The sequence below is a fragment of the Bombina bombina genome, chromosome 6, assembly GCF_027579735.1.
Source record: "Bombina bombina isolate aBomBom1 chromosome 6, aBomBom1.pri, whole genome shotgun sequence".
In the NCBI taxonomy this organism is placed as follows: domain Eukaryota; kingdom Metazoa; phylum Chordata; class Amphibia; order Anura; family Bombinatoridae; genus Bombina; species Bombina bombina.
In genome coordinates this window covers 727,241,545-727,267,419 of record NC_069504.1, presented here as the reverse complement: position 1 = coordinate 727,267,419, position 25,875 = coordinate 727,241,545, and the positions used below count along the sequence as shown (strand labels likewise).

Sequence of the window (25,875 nt, the reverse complement as noted above, 5' to 3'; positions counted from 1 at the left end):
GATCCAGAACTGGTCTGAAAGAATTCTTCTTTGGTACAATGAAGAGATTTGAATAAAACCCCATCCCCTGTTCTAGAACTGGAACTGGCATAATTACTCCAGCCAACTCTAGATCTGAAACACAATTCAGAAATGCTTGAGCTTTCACTGGATTTACTGGGACACGGGAAAGAAAATTTCTCTTTGCAGGAGGTCTCATCTTGAAACCAATTCTGTACCCTTCTGAAACAATGTTCTGAATCCAAAGATTGTGAACAGAATTGATCCAAATTTCTTTGAAAAAACGTAACCTGCCCCCTACCAGCTGAGCTGGAATGAGGGCCGCACCTTCATGTGGACTTAGAAGCAGGCTTTGCCTTTCTAGAAGGCTTGGATTTATTCCAGACTGGAGATGGTTTCCAAACTGAAACTGCTCCGGAGGATGAAGGATCAGGCTTTTGTTCTGTGTTGAAACGAAAGGAACGAAAACGATTAGCCCTGTTTTTACCTTTAGATTTTTTATCTTGTGGTAAAAAAGTTCCTTTCCCACCAGTAACAGTTGAGATAATAGAATCCAACTGAGAACCAAATAATTTGTTACCCTGGAAAGAAATGGAAAGTAGAGTTGATTTAGAAGCCATATCAGCATTCCAAGTTTTAAGCCATAAAGCTCTTCTAGCTAAAATAGCTAGAGACATAAACCTGATATCAACTCTGATAATATCAAAAATGGCATCACAGATAAAATTATTAGCATGCTGAAGAATAATATTATGAGAATCATGATCTGTTACTTGTTGCGCTAAAGTCTCCAACCAAAAAGTTGAAGCTGCAGCAACATCAGCCAAAGATATAGCAGGTCTAAGAAGATTACCTGAACACAGATAAGCTTTTCTTAGAAAGGATTCAATTTTCCTATCTAAAGGATCTTTAAACGAAGTACCATCTGACGTAGGAATAGTAGTACGTTTAGCAAGGGTAGAAATAGCCCCATCGACTTTAGGGATTTTGTCCCAAAATTCTAATCTGTCAGACGGCACAGGATATAATTGCTTAAAACGTTTAGGAGTAAATGAATTACCCAATTTATCCCATTCTCTGGAAATTACTTCAGAAATAGCATTAGGAACAGGAAAAACTTCTGGAATAACCACAGGAGATTTAAATACCTTATCTAAACGTTTAGAATTAGTATCAAGAGGACCAGAATCCTCTATTTCTAAAGCAATTAGTACTTCTTTAAGTAAATAACGAATAAATTCCATTTTAAATAAATATGAAGATTTATCAGCATCAATCTCTGAGACAGAATCCTCTGAACCAGAAGAATCATCAGAATCAGAATGATCATGTTCTTTTAAAAATTCATCTGTAGAGAGAGAAGTTTTAAGAGATTTTTTATGTTTACTAGAAGGAGAAATAACAGACATAGCCTTCTTGATGGATTCAGAAACAAAATCTCTTATGTTATCAGGAACATTCTGCGCCTTAGATGTTGAAGGAACTGCAAAAGGCAATGGTACATTACTAAAGGAAATATTATCTGCTTTAACAAGTTTGTCATGACAATACAAACAGCCGGAGGAATAGCTACCAAAAGTTTACAGCAGATACACTTAGCTTTGGTAGTTCCAGCACTACACAGCGATTTTCCTGAAGTATCTTCTGACTCAGATGCAACGTGAGACATCTTGCAATATGTAAGAGAAAAAACATATAAAGCAAAATTGATCAAATTCCTTAAATGACAGTTTCAGGAATGGGAAAAAATGCCAACAAACAAGCTTCTAGTAACCAGAAGCAAAGAAAAAATGAGACTGAAATAATGTGGAGACAAAAGAGACACCCATATTTTTTTGGCGCCAAATAAGACTCCCACATTATTTGGCGCCTAAATGCTTTTTGGCGCCAAAAATGACGCCACATCCGGAACGCCGACATTTTTGGCGCAAAAGGACGTCAAAAAATGACGCAACTTCCGGCGACACGTATGATGCCGGAAACAGAAAAGATTTTTTGCGCCAAAAAAGTCCGCGCCAAGAATGACGCAATAAAATGAAGCATTTTCAGCCCCCGCAAGCCTAACAGCCCACAGGGAAAAAAAGTCAAATTTTAAGGTAAGAAAAAAATTGATTCAAATGCATTATCCCAAATATGAAACCGACTGTCTGAAAATAAGGAATGTTGAACATCCTGAGTCAAGGCAAATAAATGTTTGAATACATATATTTAGAACTTTATAAATAAAGTGCCCAACCATAGCTAAGTGTCACAGAAAATAAGATTTACTTACCCCAGGACACTCATCTACATGTTTGTAGAAAGCCAAACCAGTACTGAAACAAGAATCAGTAGAGGTAATGGTATATATAAGAGTATATCGTCGATCTGAAAAGGGAGGTAAGAGATGAATCTCTACGACCGATAACAGAGAACCTATGAAATAGACCCCGTAGAAGGAGATCACTGCATTCAAATAGGCAATACTCTCCTCACATCCCTCTGACATTCACTGCACGCTGAGAGGAAAACCGGGCTCCAACTTGCTGCGGAGCGCATATCAACGTAGAATCTAGCACAAACTTACTTCACCACCTCCATAGGAGGCAAAGTGTGTAAAACTGAATTGTGGGTGTGGTGAGGGGTGTATTTATAGGCATTTTGAGGTTTGGGAAACTTTGCCCCTCCTGGTAGGAATGTATATTCCATACGTCACTAGCTCATGGACTCTTGCTAATTACATGAAAGAAATAAAGCTTAGCACTTACCTTTAGAAGGTTGCCCAGCAGCAAGGCATCTCACCCGGCTTGTGAAGTTCTCTTCTCCCCTTCACAGTGGCCTGAGCATTTTCCCCTCAGACTTTGTACAAACAGGGCAGCATACAATCTATGGGAGGTGCAGTGAGAATAATGTCCCACAAGTTCCCATGGCTGCAAAGCCACCAAATGCTTTTCTTATTTTATAGAAGAGACTGTTCTGGGGTGTAGCTTAGACCAAATCAAAGTAGCACACTGTGGCACTACTTAAAAAATAATAAACACTTGAAGAATCTATAACACCTCACTCTGCCTCTTCCTATCACTAACACAGGCAAAGAGAATGACTGGAGTGGGAGGAACTATATATACAGCTCTGTTGTGGTGTAATTTGCCTCCTCCTGCTGACCAGGAGGCGATATCCCATAAGGATGAAATCCGTGGACTCATCGTATCTTGTAAAAGAAATGTAGTTCTATAACATCTGGAGTGTCAAGGTTTGCCATCGCCGTTTTCTGAATCTAGGGTTGTGTGTCCCTTTAAGATTGTGGAATATACCACAGTTGATTGGGTCAGTGTTTGTCACAACTAGTAATTACTTTTTTCCTGCCCTTACTCCAACCTCTGCCAAACCAATGTTCTCAGTCATCTTTCATCGATCCCTTTGTAAATATAATTAAGTGATAATTTTTTAAATATAAAAGTATGCAAATTTACCAAGATCTGCTTTTGCCTGATAAATGACTGTTAAGGACAGGGGCCCATCTCCTGTCAAATAAGGTCAAAAGTAGGGATGCTAGAGCTCCAGAATGCTTCCCATGGGGTTTATCCCTGGATTTACCCAAACTTTCCATTTTGAAACAATTTATGACTGTAAATTATGTCATGACAGCATAAGAGAAGAAAAAAAAAAAACAAGATTTTTTTAAAGTTTTATTTTGACTATGTATCAGCTCACTTCAGATAACTGCCTTAATGATACAAGACCAAAAAAACACAAAACAAGTTGTTGACGCATCTCACTATTCTTAAAATAAAATCTTGCATATAAAATAAAAACTAAAGGGTAAGGTGAAAAACACCAATGCATTAAAATACATAAAGCTTGTCACATCACAAATATTTTAATACAGAAAAGTGGGGACAAGGCTTGTGGAAAAGCTTCCTGCTCAGAGCAAAGGTTTCCTGCGCACCAACAAAAAAATGGTGATAACCTATTAATGCAGGTATGGTAGTGGAGTCAACTAAGCTAAGCAGTTAAAACTTAATCACCTAAATAAAAACATTTAAGTTATGTCAGATCACAATGACAGCTGTCAGATTCCAAACTAGCTTCAAACAAATCCATGTTCTTAAGACAGATGGCATCAGGACAGTTTGGGAATGCAAATTTACAGTTTTTACAACATGGTCATTCTTAGAGCTTATTACTTCACTACCATTATGATTAGAGCGGAAAATTCTATCCTATGAAGAGCAGAAAAGTTTAGGCACACTTCCTCAATGCCCTGCACCACATGTAAAACATTTAAACTGCCAACAAATGGGGGAGAAAAACCAAAACTTGCACACATGACCGAGCGGCCTTATAGAAGTTGAGGAATGGTATCAATATTACTGCTGGGGGATATGTTTAATATATATATATAAAAAAAAAAGTCAGAAAGGGATAACTTTTTCCAAAGATACCATAAAACCCATAAGTGATGAGCTAGATGGGGTGAAGCAAAAAAGGGGGTAGTTACAGTAACATTTATCTGTATTGGTAGCTCATGCTGTGATCTGTATTCCTGCTGTAACCACTGGCTCCCCCTTGGGATGATTGGAAAGTGCTTGGGGGGCCACTGTAGCTTTGTCCTGCACCTTGGTTGTAACTCGATTGCGAGTAACCTAAAATTAAAGACAGAAATAAATAGTATCTGCAAAGAGCAAAAATTCAAATAACTGCATTCAATTATTTCAAAAAACAAACTACTACAGCTTCTATATGGTTTAAACTGTAGTGGGTATTATGCTTTATCTTAAATTAAACCATCTATTCATTTTGATAATTCAACTTTAAATGTGGGGTCCACTATCAAGAGTTTCAGTGGGATACAACTGGCCTGTGCTAAACTCTATTCCAGATACCCAATATTTTGGGGCAAGACATGTCACTTTATGCACTACAATAATCCCTGCAAATCCATATTGTCTGTTCCTTCAAAACCTATCTACTAATTCTTAGAGTTCTTACAATTATGGCAATTTTCAAAAATACAAGTTCCAGGAAAGGCGGGCAAAATGTATTTTGATCTACCAAGGAACATTTTGGGGGGTTATTTTTAATTAAAATGTACTTTTAAATTCTGTGTAGATTAGTTTTATGTTTTCCATACACCAAGCACTTACCTTGGCCTTGATAAGAGGCTGAGTTGCTTGATCCACCATAGCCTCCATGTGACCCGCCAGTGTAACCTGAGCTAGATGAGTAAGAGCTGCCACCTCTGCTGCCTCCTGTTGCTTCTCCACTGCCATATCCTAAAGGTTAAACATGTTTAGCTTTTGAGTTTCTTTATATAAGAGGAAAGGTTAGTGAGTTTATTTTGTTTTTAAACCCTAGCCCTGGCTGATCAGGTCTACTTAAAGTTTTATTGGATGGTAAAGATACTCATTTAACTAATTTCAAGTTTACTTTTTTGCATTCACTGGTTTTCACAACAGGTGTACAGCCCTAGAAGATAGTTTGTAGCTTTTTTGGTGATAAAAAGTACTCTAGGCACAAAAAGCTTCCTTTGCTTTTTAATCTAATCACAAGCTAACATTTTGAAACACAGAACTAAAAACATAAAAAAAAAAAAACACACAACTTGTTACCCACCTGAAGAGGATCCTCCAGAGAAGGAGTTATTGTAAGAATATGATCCTCCTCCAGATCCTTGAGATGCCTGGTTATAACCTCCTTTAGGCTTTTGTGGGGGGCCATAACCACTGTACTGATTTTGGCTGTAACTTGACTGTGATGTTTGGTGGGACGGATATCCTTGGTTGTAAGATGGTTTAGATTGACTGACACCGAGTGCCTGTGTTCCTGGTGGTGGCGGCTGTTTTTTTGGAAGAAAAGGCTTAGGTGGTGTGGGGGCTGAGTAGCTCTCCCCCTGGTAATAAGAGCTATAACCACCAGTACCAGCACCACCCCCACCTGTGCTAGATGAGGAGCCTCCATTACTGTAAAACTGGCCTGAAAATTGAAAGGCAAAGTCATCAATATTTGTCCTGAAAACACAATTTATCCAGATCTGGTTAGTCATTGAAACTTAACTCTTGTAAAATTGATGTTTGATTGGCAACATGTTGGTATAATGCAAGATAAATTAGACGAACAGAATTTTAAAACAAAAAAATAATTTTTTAGTGTAATGATTTTACTACCCATTCCTGAGCTTTGCACAACCAACATTGATTAAAATACTTTATAGTGGCACAAATTTATAGGTTTATAGACAGCCTCTTATGTGCTTTATTAGCTTTTCACAACAGGAGCCATATAGATAAAATTGTGTTCACACTCAAGGATCTTATTTAAGATTGAGAACAGCAGTACTAAATGCAAGTCAATAGATAAAAAAAAAGTGGTCAGGGGCTGTCAGTAGATCCTTAGATACAAGGTAATCAGAAGTAAAAACACAAAAAAACACAAGTATATTAATATAACTGTTGGTTGGGCAAAACTGAAATGGGTAATAAAGGGATTATGTATCTTTTGAAACAATTCTATTGTAGACTGTCCGTCTTAAAGCTTATACCACTTAGTTTTTAAAAGGGACAGTCAATGCATTTAGTGTATGCAATTTTAATGTAGATTTACAGTTAATTTTAACTTGTGTATTAAACTAGCATGATTCAGAAACAACTCAAATTTACTCTATACAAAATACCAAAAGAACAAAACAAATTTGATAAAGCTGAACCTAGGAAAGTTTATATATATATGCTGTCTAAAACCTTGAAGGCCGCCTCGTATCTTTTTTACTATTTCAGTTTGACACCGTTAGTTCACGTCATAGGTAACAAGCTCACTCCTTTGACAGACATTTTAGCCAATCTGTGCTGACTCACAGAACAGGTAAAGGCAGGACCAGATATCAAAATAGCTTGGGGCATTTAAAGGTGGTGCAGTCCACATCAATTAGACTTCTGTCAGCCAGAACACTCATTCTGCAGCACCTCTGCTTGACAGTCAGACAGACAATGTACTGCTTTAAGAGAAAGTGGGACCTCTATATAGCAGCAAGGCACACAGAGTCCGATCCACTGAGCATTTGGTCTGTATGCCCTATGGCCAGGCCTGAGTAAGGGAGTTGAGTTCCTCAGATTTTATACTTGAATGTAAGCCTCTGCAAAGTGTATTAAAGGGACAGTCAAATTAAAATTGCATGCTTAGTTTTGACTCATAAGTTATTTTTTAACAACTTACGGTGAGAACCAATTTTGCTTTGCTCTCTTGATATTCTTAGTTGAAGGCTAAACCTAGTTAGGCTTATATGCCAATTTCTTAGACCTTGATGGCCGCCTCTAATCTGAATACATTTTGACAGTTTACAACAGGGTGTTAGTTCATGTGTCATAGATAACATTGAACTCACACGTGAAGTTACCTAGGAGTCAGCCCTGACTGGCAAAAATGCAAGTCTGTAAAAAAACTGAAGGGGGCAATTTGCAGAGGCATAGATACAAGGTAATTAGAGGGAAAATGTGTATTATAACTGTTGGCTATGCAAAACTAGAAAGATAATCCCTTATTACCCATTTCCCAAACAATAATCCTGGTGCTGAAGGACCCTTTAACAGTGTTATGCAAAATTGGGGAATGGGAGTAACTAATTAAAAATGTTGGTGTAAACTCCCTTTACAGTAGGATTGCATAAGTGCATACTAAAAAGAATGCCACCTTCTAAATTAAGATTTCTCATCTCAAAACTTCCTTAATTTGTCAGCCACAACTATCAATTGTCAGTCAAACGATCACATGCTCCATAAATGGTGCTACAGAAAACTTAAATACTGCACAATTTGACGAAAGAAATCAGTGTTAAAATTGTATGCTTGCTCTGAATTACGAGTTTAATATTGACTTGTGTCCCTTTAAAGGGATAGTAAATATCTTGTCTTGTAATTTACAAGGCATTCCAGATGTTTCTTTAGATCATATCCAAATAGAGTTAAATGCTTTTTGCTGCAATTTACCAATAGCAAAACTACACCTACGGTTGGTCTTATTTGGAGAAGCCAATGTCACAACTTTAATATACTCTGTTTTGCAGATGGCAAGACAGGAGCATATGTAGCAGAGTTAGTCATAACTTAAGGCACAAAGCTGAATTTTCAAGATTTCGAAAAACATGTTTAAGAGCTAAACCACATAAGGGGAAAAAAATAAAAGTATAATGCAAAAGGTATTCCATTATGCATAACGAAACTTTTCAAATAATCTCAAGGTGTTTACTGTCCCTTCAAGTTATCCACTTGTAAGCCAAAATAAGAATATATTTTTACATAAGGAGGCAATGTAAAATATTTAGTATTCTTGCAAAATTAGAAGAAATTCTCAGTGTAGCCCTGCCCCCAGAGAATTTTCAAAACCTTAATAAAATTGTCCGTTCTGAGCATGAGCAAATCTGACTTATAAATTCTACATTAATATACAAGACTGGTTAAGAAAATAAAGGCACTCTTGTAGGACTGTCAGGAAGCACAAATTGTGTTAAAAAAAATATGTTTAGAAATCATTGCAATATGTATTCATTTAAATTGATTTTACCTTTAAAGTGATAGGAAAGTCAATTAAATTTGTATGATTCAGATAGAGCATGTCATTTCAAGACATTTCAAGACACTTAGATACTATTTTCAAATGTGCTTCTTTCTAGTATCCATCGTAAAAAAAAAAAAAAAAAAAATCACACTAGTGGGAGCTGCTGCTAATTGGTGCCTGCACACATTTGTCTCTTGTGATTGGCTAAATTGATATTTTCAGCTTACTGTCAGTAGTGCAATGCTGTTCCTTCAGCAACGGATGAGAATGAAGAAAAAAATGCCTAACTGATTTTTTTTTTTTTTTTTTTTTACACGAGTCCACACATCATCTTATTACTAATGGGATATTCACCTCCTGGTCAGCAGGAGGAGGCAAAGAGCACTACAGCAGAGCTGTTAAATAGCTCCTCCCTTCCCTCCAACTCCAGTCGTTCGACCAAAGTTAAAGGACTTGTCAACACTGTAGATTTGCATAATCAGTGCTATTGCATTGTCTTATCAAGCTGTTTAGTCTCAACTTCAAAAGTACATTTTTGTTAAATTGAAGCAACTGGATTCCACAGCACCAATAAGGAAAAAAGTTTTGAAACTTTAAAGCATTTATTGATCTTATGCTTTCATAAAGCATAGGCACAAAGCAGCAAATTCAACGTTTTGGGCTGTTAACCCTTACTCATGCCAATACAGAACACCTGTATGCTGCTCCTTAAATACCATATTATTTAACCATTACCTCACCTTAGTACAAAAACACGTTTAAAAACCAGTATACCACCACCTAGTGGTCAAAAACATTTTACATTCATATATAGAAAACAATTGTATCATTAAAACACTGCTGTTACTTATATCTTCTATAATCTTATATGATAAATTCATTTATGCTGTATGTAGCTTAAACACAGAATTAAATAGTAACTTACATTTAATATTATTTACAAAAATACTGTCATGTCTATTTCCCTATTGATACCTTTGGGCACTAAGGTCTCTAATTTATGTATCCAAAAGGACTCTTTTCTCTTCAATTGCAGTTCCCTCCTCTCCTTAGAGGTTCTACGCTGTCTATGACCTGCCACCTCAATCGTGATATATTGTGGCCTGCTTCAAGGAAATGGCAGGCCACTGGGGCCTTCATATCCCCACATATTATATTTGATCTATGTTGGCTGAGTGTCACATATTTCCTTACTGTCTTACCTAAATAGATTTGAGCACGGACATTTTATTAAATATATAATGTGTAGATTCACATGTATGAAATCCATTAATCTTAAACTTTTTACCTGTATGAGGGTGAACAAATCCCTTGCTTTTAATCACTGAATTACAACTAGCACAATTGAGTCATGGATATGTGCCATGTGATTTGGAAGATATTGTATGTTTGCAATTTACCTTTCGTTGTTCCTATGTCATTTTTGACTACCAGATCTTTATTATGAACTCTACTATATGCAATAAGGATATTTTTGAAATGTATTAATACCTTTATTACATTTTTTAAAAACATGCCAATGTTTAAGACATTGAGCTATTTCAGTAATGTATGGATTATACTGTGTTACACACACTAATCTGTCTTGCTGGTCCTTAGATTTATAAAGTTTACCACTACTGTTAAAGGGACAGTCAAGTATAAATTAAACTTTCATTATTCAGATAGGAATTTTAATTTTAATTGACTTTCCAATTTACTTTCATCATAAAATTTGCTTTTTTCTCTTGGTATTCTTAGTTTAAACTAAACGTAGGTAGGCTCATGCTAATTTCTAAGCCTTTGAGGGCTGCCTCTTATCACATGCTTTTTAAATCTCTTCAACACAGAAAAAGTACATGTGGGTTATATAGATAACACTGTTCAGGCGCAGAAAACATAATTTATGTAAGAACTTACCTGATAAATTCATTTTTCATATTAGCAAGAGTCCATGAGCTAGTGACGTATGGGATATACATTCCTACCAGGAGGGGCAAAGTTTCCCAAACCTCAAAATGCCTACAAATACACCCCTCACCACACCCACAAATCAGTTTAACTAATAGCCAAGAAGTGGGGTGATAAGAAAAAAGTGCGAAAGCATATAAAATAAGGAATTGGAATAATTTTGCTTTATACAAAAAAAATAACCACCACAAAAAAGGGCGGGCCTCATGGACTCTTGCTAATATGAAAGAAATGAATCAGGTAAGTTCTTACATAAATTATGTTTTCTTTCATGTAATTAGCAAGAGTCCATGAGCTAGTGACGTATGGGATAATGACTACCCAAGATGTGGATCTTTCCACGCAAGAGTCACTAGAGAGGGAGGGATAAAATAGACAGCCAATTCCTGCTGAAAATAATCCACACCCAAAATAAAGTTTAATGAAAAACATAAGCAGAAGATTCAAACTGAAACCGCTGCCTGAAGTACTTTTCTACCAAAAACTGCTTCAGAAGAAGAATACATCAAAATGGTAGAATTTAGTAAAAGTATGCAAAGAGGACCAAGTTGCTGCTTTGCAAATCTGATCAACCAAAGCTTCATTCCTAAACGCCCAGGAAGTAGAAACTGACCTAGTAGAATGAGCTGTAATCCTTTGAGGCGGAGTTTTACCCGACTCGACATAAGCATGATGAATTAAAGATTTCAACCAAGATGCCAAAGAAATAGCAGAAGCTTTCTGGCCTTTTCTAGAACCGGAAAAGATAACAGACTAGAAGTCTTTCGGAAAGACTTAGTAGCTTCAACATAATATTTCAAAGCTCTAACATCCAAAGAATGCAACGATTTCTCCTTAGAATTCTTAGGATTAGGACATAATGAAGGAACCACAATTTCTCTACTAATGTTGTTGGAATTCACAACCTTAGGTAAAAATTCAAAAGAAGTTCGCAACACCGCCTTATCCTGATGAAAAATCAGAAAAGGAGACTCACAAGAAAGAGCAGATAATTTAGAGACTCTTCTGGCAGAAGAGATCGCCAAAAGGAACAAAACTTTCCAAGAAAGTAATTTAATGTCCAATGAATGCATGGGTTCAAAAGGAGGAGCTTGAAGAGCCCCCAGAACCAAATTCAAACTCCAAGGAGGAGAAATTGACTTAATGACAGGTTTTATACGAACCAAAGCTTGTACAAAACAATGAATATCAGGAAGATTAGCAATCTTTCTGTGAAAAACAGAAAGAGCAGAGATTTGTCCTTTCAAAGAACTTGCGGACAAACCTTTATCTAAACCATCCTGAAGAAACTAAAATTCTTGGAATTCTAAAAGAATGCCAAGAAAATGATGAGAAAGACACCAAGAAATAAAAGTCTTCCAGACTCTATAATATATCTCTCTAGATACAGATTTACGAGCCTGTAACATAGTATTAATCACAGAGTCAGAGAAACCTCTTTGACCAAGACTCAAGCGTTCAATCTCCATACCTTTAAATTTAAGGATTTGAGATCCTGATGGAAAAAAGGACCTTGCGACAGGTCTGGTCTTAGCGGAAGAGTCCACGGATGGCAAGAGGCCATCCGGACAAGATCCGCATACCAAAACCTGTGAGGCCATGCCGGAGCTACCAGCAGAAACACTTAGCTTTGGTAGTTCCAGCACCAGACAACGATTTTCCTGAAGTATCTTCTGACTCAGATGCAACGTGAGACATCTTGCAATATGTAAGAGAAAAAACAAAGCAAAATTGATCAAATTCCTTAAATGACAGTTTCAGGAATGGGAAAAAATGCCAAGGAACAAGCTTCTAGCAACCAGAAGCAAAGAAAAATGAGACTTAAATAATGTGGAGACAAAAGAGACGCCCATATTTTTTAGCGCCAAATAAGACTCCCACATTATTTGGCGCCTAAATGCTTTTGGTGCCAAAAATGACGCCACGTCCGGAACGCCGACATTTTTGGCGCAAAAGAACGTCAAAAATGACGCAACTTCCGGCGACACGTATGACGCCGGAAACAGAAAAGATTTTTTGCGCTAAAAAAGTCTGCGCCAAGAATGACGCAATAAAATGAAGCATTTTCAGCCCCCGCGAGCCTAACAGCCCACAGGGAAAAAAAGTCAAATTTTTAAGGTAAGAAAAATAATTGATTCAAGTGCATTATCCCAAATATGAAACTGACTGTCTGAAAATAAGCAATGTTGAACATCCTGAGTCAAGGCAAATAAATGTTTGAATACATATATTTAGAACTTTATTAAAAAAAAGTGCCCAACCATAGCTTAGAGTGTCACAGAAAATAAGACTTACTTACCCCAGGACACTCATCTACATGTTTGTAGAAAGCCAAACCAGTACTGAAACGAAAATCAGCAGAGGTAATGGTATATATAAGAGTATATCGTCGATCTGAAAAGGGAGGTAAGAGATGAATCTCTATGACCGATAACAGAGAACCTATGAAATAGACCCCGTAGAAGGAGATCATTGAATTCAAACAGGCAATACTCTCCTCACATCCCTCTGACATTCACTGCACGCTGAGAGGAAAACCGGGCTCCAACCTGCTGCGGAGCGCATATCAACGTAGAATCTAGCACAAACTTACTTCACCACCTCCATAGGAGGCAAAGTTTGTAAAACTGATTTGTGGGTGTGGTGAGGGGTGTATTTGTAGGCATTTTGAGGTTTGGGAAACTTTGCCCCTCCTGTTAGGAATGTATATCCATACGTCACTAGCTCATGGACTCTTGCTAATTACATGAAAGAAAGTTATTTAAGATCTAGCACAATACAATGCTAAATTTAAGACTAATAGATAATAAAAACAGTCAGTCATGTGATCAGGGGGCTGGAAGAAGGTTCCTAGATTCAAGGTAATCACAAAGGTACAAAGTACATTAATATAACTTGGTTATGCAAAACTGGGGAATGAGTAATAAAGGGATTATCTATCTTTTAAAACAATAACAATTCTATGGTTGACTGTCCCTTTAATAGCCTTTTGTTTCTCTGATTCAACTAATTTAGGTGGATAACCCCTTTGGACAAACCTCTGTCATTTCTTTAAGTCTTACTTCCTTTTTGGAGCTTTCACTCACTATACTGTGGACTCTCATCATCTGACTTTTTGGAAGCAAATTTTTGAGAGACTGTTGTATTTAAGTAGGGAATTTGTCAGTGATTATATCTCTCTCAATGTTCAAGCTGCCTGTAAATACATCATGTACTTGTACAGGAAAGCTATATTAGTTTCACTGAATTTCAATGTAAATTTTAGACCCTGCACCATTAAAGGGGCATACACTCATACTTTGCATAAATGTTTTGTAGATTTATAAAGCCCATTTTTTTTTTTAATAAATGTATAGTTTTGCTTATTTTTAAACACTGCTCTGATTTTCAGACTCCTAACCAAGCCCCAAAGTTATGTGAATACAGTCAGCTACCTTCTCCAGCTTGCTCCTGTTTGTGTAAAGGGTCTTTTCATATGCAAAAAGGGGAGGGGGGAGTGTCTTATTTGCCACTTGCAGTGGGCTTTCCAACTACCTTTCCAACAGAGCCAAACTGACAGCTTCTAAGTTTTTAAAACATTTTATACTGGATTTTTATATCAGTATCTGTGGCATCTTATTCTTTATAGTAGTGTCTATTACATGCAGTTATATGAAAATGTGTATGTCCCTTTAAGTTGGTTGACAAAAGCCAAACACGTCATCTATAAAGCGCCACCAGGCTGCTCCATACTGTATAAATTGAAAAGTTATGTCTATTTCCACTCCCTGTACCATGCGACAGCCATCAGCCAATCACAAATGCATATATGTATATGCTGTGAATTCTTGCACATGCCCAGTAGGAGTTGGTGACTCAAAGTGTAAATATAAAAAAAATGCACATTTTAATGGAAGTAAATTGGAAAGTTGTTTAAAATTGCATGCTGTTTCGGAATCATTTTTTATAAATTTCGACTTGAGTGCCCTTTAAGGAAAGAAAGCCAAGGTGCAGGTGTCTGAAGTTTACAATAACCCACAACCTGTCTTACAATAGGGCAGGCCGTGGACTTGAGTCAAAAAACAAATACATTTATCAGGTAAGCATAAATTCTTTTGACACAATGAGTCCACGGATCATTTTAATTACTAATGGGATTCAATACCCAAGCTAGAGTACACAAATGATACGGGAAGGATGAGACAGGGAACCTAAACGGAAGGCACCACTGCATGAAGAACCTTTATCCCAAAAGCAGCCTCAGCTGAGGCAAAAGTGTCAAATTTTTAAAACTTTCAAAAAGTGTGGAGGACCAAGTTGCAGCCTTGCAAATCTGTTCCACAGAAGCTTTATTTTTGAATGCCCATGAGGAAGCAACAGCCCTCGTGGAATGAGCCGTAACCCTCTCGGGAGGCTGCTGTCCAGCAGTCTCATATGCAAAACATACTATGCCCTTCAGCCAAAAAGAAAAGTAGCCATAGCTTTCTGTCCTTTACGTTTGAGAAAATCAGAGGATTAGGACACAGGAACAACAATCTCCTGATTATTGTTCCGATCAGAAACAACCTTAGGAAGAAATCCTAATTTAGTACGTAAAACTACCTTATCTGAATGGAAAATAAGGTAGGGAGAATCGTACTGCAATGCCGAGAGCTCTGACACTCTACGAGCAAAAGAAATAAAACCTTCCAAGATAACTTAATATCTGAGGAATGCATAGGCTCAAACGGAGCCCCTTTAAGAAACCTTTAATCAAGCCAATATGCTGCCGCACTAGTGATGGTAGCAATGCATGCAGCAGGCTGCCATTGTAAACCCTGGTGAACATAAATCTTAAGTAAACCTAACTTCTTGTCCATAGGATCTTTGAAAGCACAACTATCCTCTATGGGAATAGTAGTTCTCTTGGCTCTCTTCCACCTTAGGAACTGTTTGCCAAGCCTCCTTGAATGAGTCAGGTATGGGAAACATCTTAAAGAAAATGTATGCTTACCTGATAAATTTGTTTTTTAGACACGAGTCCACGTTTTTCATCCTTGTGGGATTTCACCTCCTGGTCAGCAGGAGGAGACAAAGAGCACCATAGCAGAGCTGTTAAGCAGCTCCCCCCTGTCACTCCAGTCATTCGACCAAAGTTAGGAAGAGAAAGGAAAAGCCAAAGTGCAGAAGTGTCTGAAGTTAACAAAAATTATTAACCGGTCTCAAACAGAGCGGGCCATGGACTCATGTCAACAAAAAGAATTTATGCTTACCTGATAAATTTGTTTATTTTTAAAGACACTATGAGTCCACGGATTTCATCCTTACTTGTGGGATACAATAGCAAAGCTAGAGTACACGGATAAGGGAGGGACAAGACAGGGAACCTAAACGGAAGGCACCACTGCTCTAAGAACCTCTCCCAAAGACAGCCTCAGCCAAGGCAAAAGTATCAAATTTGTAACATTTTGAAAAAGTGTGTGAAAAGTACGTAAAACTACCTTATCCGAATGAAAAATAAGGTAAAGTGAATTGTATGCAATGCCTAAAGCTCACTTTGAGCTGAAGAAATGGCAAAAAGAAATAAAACTTAATATTTAAGGAATGCATAGTATCAAATGGAGCCCCTTGAAGAACTAAATTCAGACTCCATGGAGGAGCAATTGGTTTAAACACAGGCCTAATTCTAACCAAAGAATGACAAAAGTATTGAACATCTGGGACATCCGCCAGACGTTTGTGTAACAAAATAGATAAGGCAGAGAGATCTGACCCTTTAGGGAACTTGCCGATAAACCCTTCTCCAATCCTTCTTGAAGGACAATATTCTGGGAATCTTAACTCTACTCCATGAGTAGCCCTTTGATTCACACCGATATGTACGCCATATCTTATGGTAAATTTCTAGTAATAAGTTTACGGGCCTGGATCATGGTCTCTATGACCAAATCAGAAAACCCTCGCTTGGATAGAATTAAGTGTTCAATCTCAGCAGTCAGCTTCAGAGAAACTAAATTTGGGTGAAAAAAGGTCCCTTGAATGAGAAGGTACTTCCTCAATGGAAGTCTCCCAAGGTGGCAGGGATGACATGTCCACCAGATCTGCATACCAAATCCTGCAAGGCCACAAAGGAGCAATGAGGATCACTGATGCCCTCTCCTGAGCAATGACTCTAGAGAAGCGCAAACGGAGGAAATAGGTATGCAAGATTGAAGGACCAAGGAACTGCCAGAGCATCCATCAGTTCTGCCTGGTGATCCCTGGACCAAGACTCTTATCTCGGAAGCTTGGCATTCTGACAATATGCCATGAGATCCAACTCCGGCCGGTTGGAGAACACTTTTTCCCACTCTCCCGGATGAAAAGTCTGCCTGCTCAGAAAGACCACCTCTGAGTTGTCCACCCCTGGGATATGGATTGCTGACAGACAATGGGTCTCCGCCCACCGGATTATCTTGACTACCTCGGTCATCGCTAAGGAACTCATCGTTCCTCCTTGATGATTGATGTAGTCCACTGTCGTTATGTTGTCCGTCTGGAATCTGATGAACTGGGCCAAAGCCAACTGAGGCCTGGCGAGCATTGAAGATCGCTCTCAGTTCCAGGATGTTTATAGGAAGAACATATTCTGCCGGAGTCCACACTCCCTGAGCTTTTAGAGGACCCCAGACAGCACCCCCCACCCCCTAGAAGGCTGGCATCTGTTGTCACAATCACCCAGGATGGTCTGCGAAAGCATTTTCCCTGGGATAGATGATCCAGAGACAACCACCATTGAAGTGAATCCTTTGTCTCCTGCTCCAGGGTTATTAGAGGAGACAAGTCTGCATAATCTCCATTCCACAGCCTGAGCATGTTTAACTGCAGAGGTCTGAAGTGAAACCAAGCAAACAGGATGATGTCCATTGCCGCCATCAGTCAGATTACTTACATGCACTGGGTCACTGATGGCAGTGGACTGGACTGAAGGGTTTGACAGTTAACTAGAAAATTTGATTTCCTGACCTGTCAGAAAAATCCTCATGGATATAGAATTGATTACAGTTCCCAAGAAAGTCACCCTTGCTTTTGGGATTAAGGAACTCTTTAACAGATTTACTTTCCACCCGTGAGTAACTATTTTACTGCGTTTGAGAAAAACCACGTTCAAACACCCATATACAAATTAAATTGACACCCCTAAACCTCAGCTCTGCTGAGGTGCCTACCTGACTGCAAGACCAGAGCCTCTAACTCCTTCCTGGCAATCAATCCGAACTCAATAGGGGAACGATTCAGCAACCCTCCAGACCTAGAAACGCCTTATCTAGTCAGAACATGAGTTTTTAGGCAAGGGAGGAGCTTTTTAATAGCTCTGCTGTGGTGCTCATTGCCTCCTACTGACCAGGAGGAGGTGAATATCCCATTAGTAATTAAGAAGATCCGTGGACTTGTGTAAAAAAAAAAAAATAGGACATAGAATTAAAATTTAAAAGTTTAAAATTGTATCTGAATCAAAAGAAAATGTTGGGGTTTACTATCCCTTTAAGTTCCAGCGCTACGGAATTTGGAGGAATAATTTGGTTCAGCACCTGGGTACCATTTGCACATTGGTGGCAACATTCCTTTTTCAAAGCAAAATTAAAAAAAAAAAAAAAAAGTGTAGATTAGATAGTTGCATGCTCTGAATCATGGAGAGAGAGAAAAAAAAAGTTCCCTATAATTCCCACAAAACAGTTTTCTGGAGGGAGGAGTTTTGGAATATTAAAGAATGCCAAAGGACAGCATCCAATTTTAATAACGGCTATTTCTAAACGTTGCATGTGGTACATCAAATCAATGTGTGAAGTATATAGCATGTAAATAAGTAGCAGTTATGTACTTGACCATGATTTTAATTGGTTATAACCGTCAAGGTTGTGATGGTCGTTTAAATTATACTTGGCAGTTACAGTACAAGTCTTAAAGCACGAGCATCAAGCTCATTGCACCCAGGGGGCCACTAGCCACATTTATGGGGGCAACTTTACCAGAGCGAGTGCTCTAACTGGATTTACTAGAAACTGGAAGTGAAATTTATCCAAGTAATTGTGAATGGTAGGAGTTGAAGTGCATAAGACAGAGTATATTTATCTTGTAAGAGCCATGTTTAGTTAAAATTCTGGAAATTAAAGGAATATATATCCAAGCAGTGCATAATGGGAGTCTATACTGGACAATGCATGCTTGTCTTTATATTTATCTTGCGAGTGCCTATATAGAACATCAACTTGCTACACCTCTTAGAACCAAAAAAAAAAAAAGAAGAAGATTGCGGCAAAATGTACATAAACAAGGGCCATTTTAAAACTCTTGAGGGCTGCATATGGCCACAGGGCCTGTACATTGAGACTGTTTTAAAAGGGACAGTCTGAATCATGAAAGTTTAACTAGATAGGACATACAATTTTTTAACTTTCTATTTTTTATCAGCAAATAGGAGGTTCATATGCCAATTTCTTAGACCATGAAGGCCACCTCTTATATGAATGCATTTTGACAGTTTTTCCACCACTACAGGGTGTTCGCTCATGTGTCAAATGTAACACTGCCCACCCATGTGGAGTAATCTAGGCGTCAGCACAGATTTACTAAGATGCAAGTATGTCATAAGAACTTAAATAAGGGGGCAGTCAGAGGCTTAGATACAATTAAAGTAAAAAGTGTATTAATATAACTTGGTTATGCAAATTTAGGGAATGGGTAATAAACGGATTATCTTTTTAAACTAAAAATTCTAGTGTAGACTGTCCCTTTGAACAAAACATTTATAGATCACTTACTTATTTCCAAGTTTTGCTTATCCAACAGTCTAGTTGTGTTAATACTTTACGAATAGTGTTACCTTGTATATCCAAGCCTCTGAAGACTGCCCCTTTTTCTGTGTTACCAAACTGCATTTGAGCCAATCCATGCTAGTTCATGCATAACTCGACAGGAGTGAGCAGAATGTTTTCTATATGGCACACAAACTAGCACTTTCTGGCTGTGACTAGAAAATGCACGGATATTAGGAAGCCTACAGGGAGCTTAGAAACAACCAGAAACTAAGTATAACATAACCATGTTGGCTGTGCAAAGCTTTGGGAATAGGTAGTAAAGTTGGGGAGGGGGGGGGGGACTAAAACAATTTCAATAATTTCTTGCACAAAATGAGCTACTGCCACAATAGTTTTCCCAGGATTTATTAAAACATGAAGGAAAAAAATGGTTTCAAACAAATCTTTCATAAAAGTGAAAATTAAAAAACCCCTTTCCCACAAAAAGTTCAACTTCAAGATGCTTCATCTTATGGAGAAATAAAATAACTTGTGAAGTTTCACTTCCGTCGTTGAGTAAAAAAAATTAAAAAAAAAAATTGAATGTTCCAATTAAAGGTTAAAAACTGCCACTTTTACAACAGCAGTCTACAGTCTCACAAGCTTGACACGAACGGTCCAAAACTGAGTGATGTACAATGGAAATATATTTTAAAAAAAAAAAGCTGAGATATCTTGTCTTTATGGAGTTCAAGAGAAACTGGAGTAAAGAGCTTGTGGGTTTTGAATGTATGGGAACAATACGCTACTGATGGTCTACGCAGATGCAAAATCATGATAACCGTAGCAGTCTGTGAAAAAGTCACCTACAAATGGGGGGAGACAGCAGAGAAAAAAAAAAAGAAAAAAAAGAATTAGAATTCTTTTGTAAGTGGGCATTAAAAAGCCATTTTCACATAGTTTTAGATTTCTCTGCTTTTGTCTCCCACCCTAAAAAGGTAGATGCTGCTCTGGAGAGTGACTAGGTGGGCAAGGGGTAATGCATAGTAGCATTATACCATCTCACCTTGTTAAAAACCAAAGCAGAGAAATATAAAAGGTCACATTGCAGATAATCTTGACAAGGACAAATAAACTTTACCTTTGAAATGTATTGGATACCGTTTTTAAAACAAAAACTTTGCTTGTATGAATGTATTCACTTGCAAGAGGAAAAACGGAGGGCACAGTTATTCTGCCATAATGCAGTATGTACATGTGCAACCAGAAACAATACTTTGTTTTCCACTAGCAAGTCAACACCCATCATTCAAACTTTAAGAAAAGCAGCTGGTACCAATAAAGTCTCAAATTTAAAGATTATTCCATCCAGGTATTTCAATAAATAAATATTTTAATGGCTTTAATGCAAAACTGTACAAAAAAATTTCCATTTGAAGTGCACTGGTTTTTAATAAGCACACAAGACACCATCCCCACAGAAAGCAAGTCCTCATGTAAATGTGGTGCATTAGTCAAGGATGTTACTCCTGTTTAAAAGAACTTTTGAAATAATCAGCTGACAAGCAAGACTGCATAAATGTATCACTCAATATTGTCTCAAAACTTGGAACAATGCTTAGAAAGAAAAAAAAAGGGGGGATATAGCTAAACAGAGGAAACCAAGAAACTTTACAACGAATCAGAACAAGTGGTGCCATAGCCAAACCTAGAAGGGAGGCCCTTTGTACAGCTACAATGTTTTTAATTAAAGCAAATGTTTACATGTAACATTTTACACACTGCCATTAGTAAAGTTGAACTTAAAGGGACAGTCTAGGCCAAAATAAACTTTCATGATTCAGATAGAGCATGTAATTTTGAACAATTTTCCAATTTACTTTTATCACCAATTTTACTTTGTTCTCTTGGTATTCTTAGTTGAAAGCTTAACCTAGGAGGTTCATATGCTAATTTCTTAGACCTTGAAGCCCACCTCTTTCAGATTGCATTTTAACAGTTTTTCACCACTAGAGGGTGTTAGTTCACATATTTCATATAGATAACACTGCTCGTGCATGTGAAGTAATCTGGGAGCAGGCACTGATTGGCTAGACTGCAAGTCTGTCAAAAGACCTAAAAAAAGGGGCAGTTTGCAGAGGCTTAGATACAAGATAATCACAGAGGTTAAAAGTATATTATAACTGTGCTGGTTATGCAAAACTGGGAAATGGGTAATAAAGAAATTATCTTTTAAAACTATAACAATTCTGGTGTAGACTGTCCCTTTAAGGATCAACCATTGCCGAGTAAAAGTATAAAGAGTAAGCCAAGTCATGTAGTCTGATTATACCAGGAAAACTAACCCATTAAACCAAAAAGACAAATTGTGGGGTACGTTTGCTTTACCGCACAACGTATATATACACGCCCAAGCTTCAGAAAGCTCAAGCAGTCTCAGCCGAGAGCTGGAGTTCCTGAGCTACAGGCATTTGCCCACATATGGAACCTTCAATTGTTCCAGAATGACACTGCCACTGTCTGCATGAGGGGAGGGAGTGGGATGGCCATACACTACAGAAAATATAAAGGGAGGTGAATGTGTTTTGAAAGTACTGGCAGACAGCTGCCAGTATCAAAGTTGGGAGGGGGGGGATGATATCAGGGAGGTTGGAGGGCAAGTGGGATCCTCCACTGCTGAAAAAAGTAAAATCTTCACACTGCTAGACTGTCTGCCAGTCCCTAAGATAGTGGTGACCAGTGGGGACGAGAGAGGAGAGCCAACTCTATACTAAAGCTAAAATTAACTCTTCACTGGTGGGAATAACCAAAGTGTGGTGCACAGCAACAATTAGCCTTCTAATTACCAAAAAGCAATGGCAAAGCCATATATTTCTGAATAAAGGGATTCCAGAGAAGATTTTACAATCAACTGCCATAATTGCACAAGCAGTATAATTGTCTGAGAACACCAACTTTTTTTTATTAAATGATTGCATGGGGGTGGGTGGCACAAAACAACAAAATTGGCCTAAATCAATCCCTTGGGTTGTCTACTTTAATATCTAGTTTTGACCGGTAACTAAAAAAAAACAATGCTCTTTCTGTTCAAATGTAGGGATAGCAGATTTGCTAAAGATTCAGTTTTTTTGGCAAGTTCTTTTGAAAGTCCGGTAAGTTAAGGGGTTAAACAAGCTCATTTAAGTGCATCAGTTTTTCAGTTTAAACATTCTCCCTTGCAACTCATTTGATGTATCAAGACCTCTCTTAAATAGAAATGTATACAGTCTTGCTTTAAGTCAAGCATGTTTATGCTTACAAATAAGTCTTCAACTTTCTATCTCTTTAAATGTGCATTTATAATTTTAATAGAAATATTTTTGCAATATACTACTATTAGCTTAAGTGAATCTAGGAAGAAATTACTATTTCAACTTCATACACAAGCCATGTGCACCAGCATTCAAACATCACCCCTACAGTCAGTGCTTATGACATGTCTTAATTTACACAATACTCTTGTCAGCTCACTGAGCAGGCATGGTGTTTGTATCCCATGTGCATATAGCACTAAAACAGTAATAAAAACTTTTAAGAATTTTGCAAGATGAACAATAATGCTTGTACTTAAAATTAGAAATGAATCCACACACAGAAGCTAGTTGTCGGCATTTTTTGAAGAAACATATCAATGTAAAGTACAGAGATGACCAACACCATTAGAATGAAAAAAGTAAATAAGCAAAGCTTCACAGAAGATCCTTCAAACCAACCAAGAAAGGATATTATGAGAAACATTTAACAGATCAAAACTGCAGTAAATCACCAAGTAAACATGTATCATGGAGAAGAAAAAAAAAAACTAATAACTTACTGTATCCAGCTGTTGCAGAAGCTGGGTAGTTGTAACCACCACCATATCCTATAAAACAAAAGTACAAATACAGAATCAGAAGCTTGGTTTTAAATTAAAGAACGCACGTTCCCCTAAAAGGGAAAAGCACACAATTTCAATAGTGTGACCATAAAAAGTTAAGGATACAAAGGCCAAATTTTTAAAGGTATATATTTCAATGTGAAAGCAGCATTACCTACTATTTTTCAGTGGCATAGGCACACGTTTGAGTGCCCTATGCACCAGCAAATGCTACCTCATTTAGTAGTAGCTTGTATGACAAATTAATTTTTTACTGACGCAATAAATACATAGCAGCGCCTGCTCATTGAGCAGGCAGTGGGTTTGAACCCTGAACCTCGTGCATAATGCTGAAACCGTAATAACTAGAAGCATTTCTGCAAAAGGGAAGACATCACAAATACGCTTAACTGAAAAATGAATTAATGTTTACGATTAAAATTCTATTGCCAAACAACCCAGTGCCTTATTTGGAGCTTTAGTCTGCAGCTGTCAAAATTGGCCAGGGTAGTGACAATATAAAATCTGTTTTATATGTCTAATCCCATTAGGGAGAAAATATTGGTTACGTTAGCCTTGAAAAGTCTGCAGGGTGCCTTCACCAGCTCTGAGAATTCAATAAAAAGGAAACATTTTCAAAGTTAACATTTTAAATTTACAATTACAGTAAGGTCTCAATGCTACGGCGGCTCATCGGGGAAGGTTCAATTACCTAAATATCAATAGCCTAAAGAGAAGGCAAAGGTGTGATTTTCACAAATTTCGGCATTGGTGTTATAATCCCAAGTGTAAGCAATTCAAAAAAATTGTTCATTCATAGAATGAACTTCCATTAGAGGTGGCAAGTGTAAACACTGGAAAATGTAAAGAATGTCAGATCATAAGGCTAATCTACAAACTAAGCCTACACAGGAAATTCTGGACCTATGGTTTTTTGCCTGCCACCAGTTTTACTGTGCATAACAACCTTTTACCTTTTTTGCCTGCCACCAGTTTTACTGTGCATAACAACCTTTTACCTAAGTCTCGAGGCGTTTACTGCCCCTTTAAAAACTAGCTGATGCAGATCTTACACTAAACTTATGCATAGTGAAGACACCATTTAGCATATGCAAAACTAGAATTTTACCATGAGGGGTCTATTACTGACTAAATTAAAATTACGTAGATTGCAATAATCTGTATAATTATCTGTAAAAACAAAGATCTTATTTTACCATTGTAGGTCTGTTCTCAAGTTGTCCGATTGTCTGAGTTGACTAGATTATGCAATTTACTGCATCAGTGATTAACTAGAATTCATAATGAATGGATAAGTGCAATAAGGACATTAAGAATGTCAAGTGAGAATTAAAGGGACACTGAACCCACATTTTTTTAGTTCATGATTCATAAAGAGCAGGCAATTTAAGCAACTTTCTAATTTACTTCCATTATCAATTTCTGTTCTCTTATCTTTATTTGAAAAGCAGGAATTAAATCTTAGCAGCCAGCCCAATTTCGGTTCAGCACCAGCGCTTCCTTATTGGAGTAAGATATTTAGCCACCAATAAGCAAGCATAACAGGTTCTCAACCAAAAATGGGCCAGCGGCTATGCATCACATTACTGCTTTTTAAAGAAAGCAAGAGAATGAAGTAAAAAAGGTTGCTTAAAATTGCATGCTCTGGATCATTAAAGGGACATACACTTTTTTCTTAGCACATATGTTTTGTAGATCTATTTATATAGCCCATAATTTTTTTATTTATTTTTTTAAATGTATAGTTTTGCTTATTTTTAAACATGGCTGTGATTATCAGACTCCTAACCAAGCTCCAAAGTTTGATGTGAATAACGTCAGCTACCTTCCCCAGCTTGCTTTTGTTTGTGTGAAGGGTCTTTTCATATGCAGAAGAGGGGGGGGGGAGTGTCTTATTTCCCACTTGCAATGGGCTTTCCAGCTAACTTGTCAACATAGATACAGAGTTTCGAAGTCAGTCTTTAAACCGTTTTATCATGGATTTTTATCAGTATCTGGGCATCTTGTTCTTTATAGTTGTGTCTATTACATGCAGTTCTATGAAAGTTTATCCCTTTAAATATTTGCGTTTAGTGTCCCTTTAACCTAGTTTTGCCCAAATCTAGGATACTTACCAGAATTCATATAGCCTTGGTTGCCTCCAAACCCACCACGGCCTCGGCCTCTACCACGGTTACCACCGCCTCTGCCACGTCCACGAATACCTTGAGGTAGAGGAGACTCATTGAACATGCTAAAACCTGGGTTAGGCTGAAGTTAAAGAAAAAAGGTATACTTTAAACTGTAGTACTTTCATACCATTTCTACATAAACTGTAGTTACTTTCTGCCAGAAGATGAACAGGGTAAATTAAATGTTTAAACTATTGATTACTTGCAGAATCATTTACCTTTCCAAACTTGGGGCCACCTCGTGGTGCCATAGGCGGTCGTCTCTTTTTAGGGGCTTCAGAAACTTCAGAGTCCTCTGGGAATAGTTTCTCCAGAGCAGAAAGAGCAGCATATGCTTTTGCTACTTTTTTGTTAGACCCTGATCCTTGGAACTTTTCGTTATCCACTTCAACCTGTGGAAAAGAAATGGCAAACTTATAGTTTTAAATAGCTTCTGCATGTGTTTAGCCATCTGGCAACTGATCTACATAGATACAAACACTGCTGCCATAACATCTAAAGACATGTGCTATCAACCAACCTATATTAAAAGGGACAGCCAAGTCCAAAAAAAACCCAACAATTTTGCTTTGTT

General features: G+C 37.6%; 1 protein-coding gene across 2 annotated transcripts in view; it reads right to left on the bottom strand.

The window, feature by feature from the left end:
• Positions 1-3,741: 3,741 nt before the first annotated feature.
• Positions 3,742-25,875, bottom strand: part of ILF3 (interleukin enhancer binding factor 3) — a 33,298-nt gene continuing 11,164 nt past the window's right edge. Inside the window, exons 15-20 of one of the 2 annotated variants that reach the window (XM_053717930.1) lie at positions 25,520-25,693; positions 25,245-25,380; positions 23,068-23,115; positions 5,596-5,955; positions 5,127-5,255; positions 3,742-4,625 (exon numbers count right to left, since the gene is read on the bottom strand). In XM_053717930.1, coding sequence (XP_053573905.1) covers positions 4,489-4,625; positions 5,127-5,255; positions 5,596-5,955; positions 23,068-23,115; positions 25,245-25,380; positions 25,520-25,693 — 984 coding nt within the window. In that variant the 3' untranslated portion in view covers positions 3,742-4,488. Of the gene's footprint in view, positions 4,626-5,126; positions 5,256-5,595; positions 5,956-19,624; positions 20,081-23,067; positions 23,116-25,244; positions 25,381-25,519; positions 25,694-25,875 lie in introns of those variants that run through there. The other variant, XM_053717931.1, reaches the window with a different exon arrangement.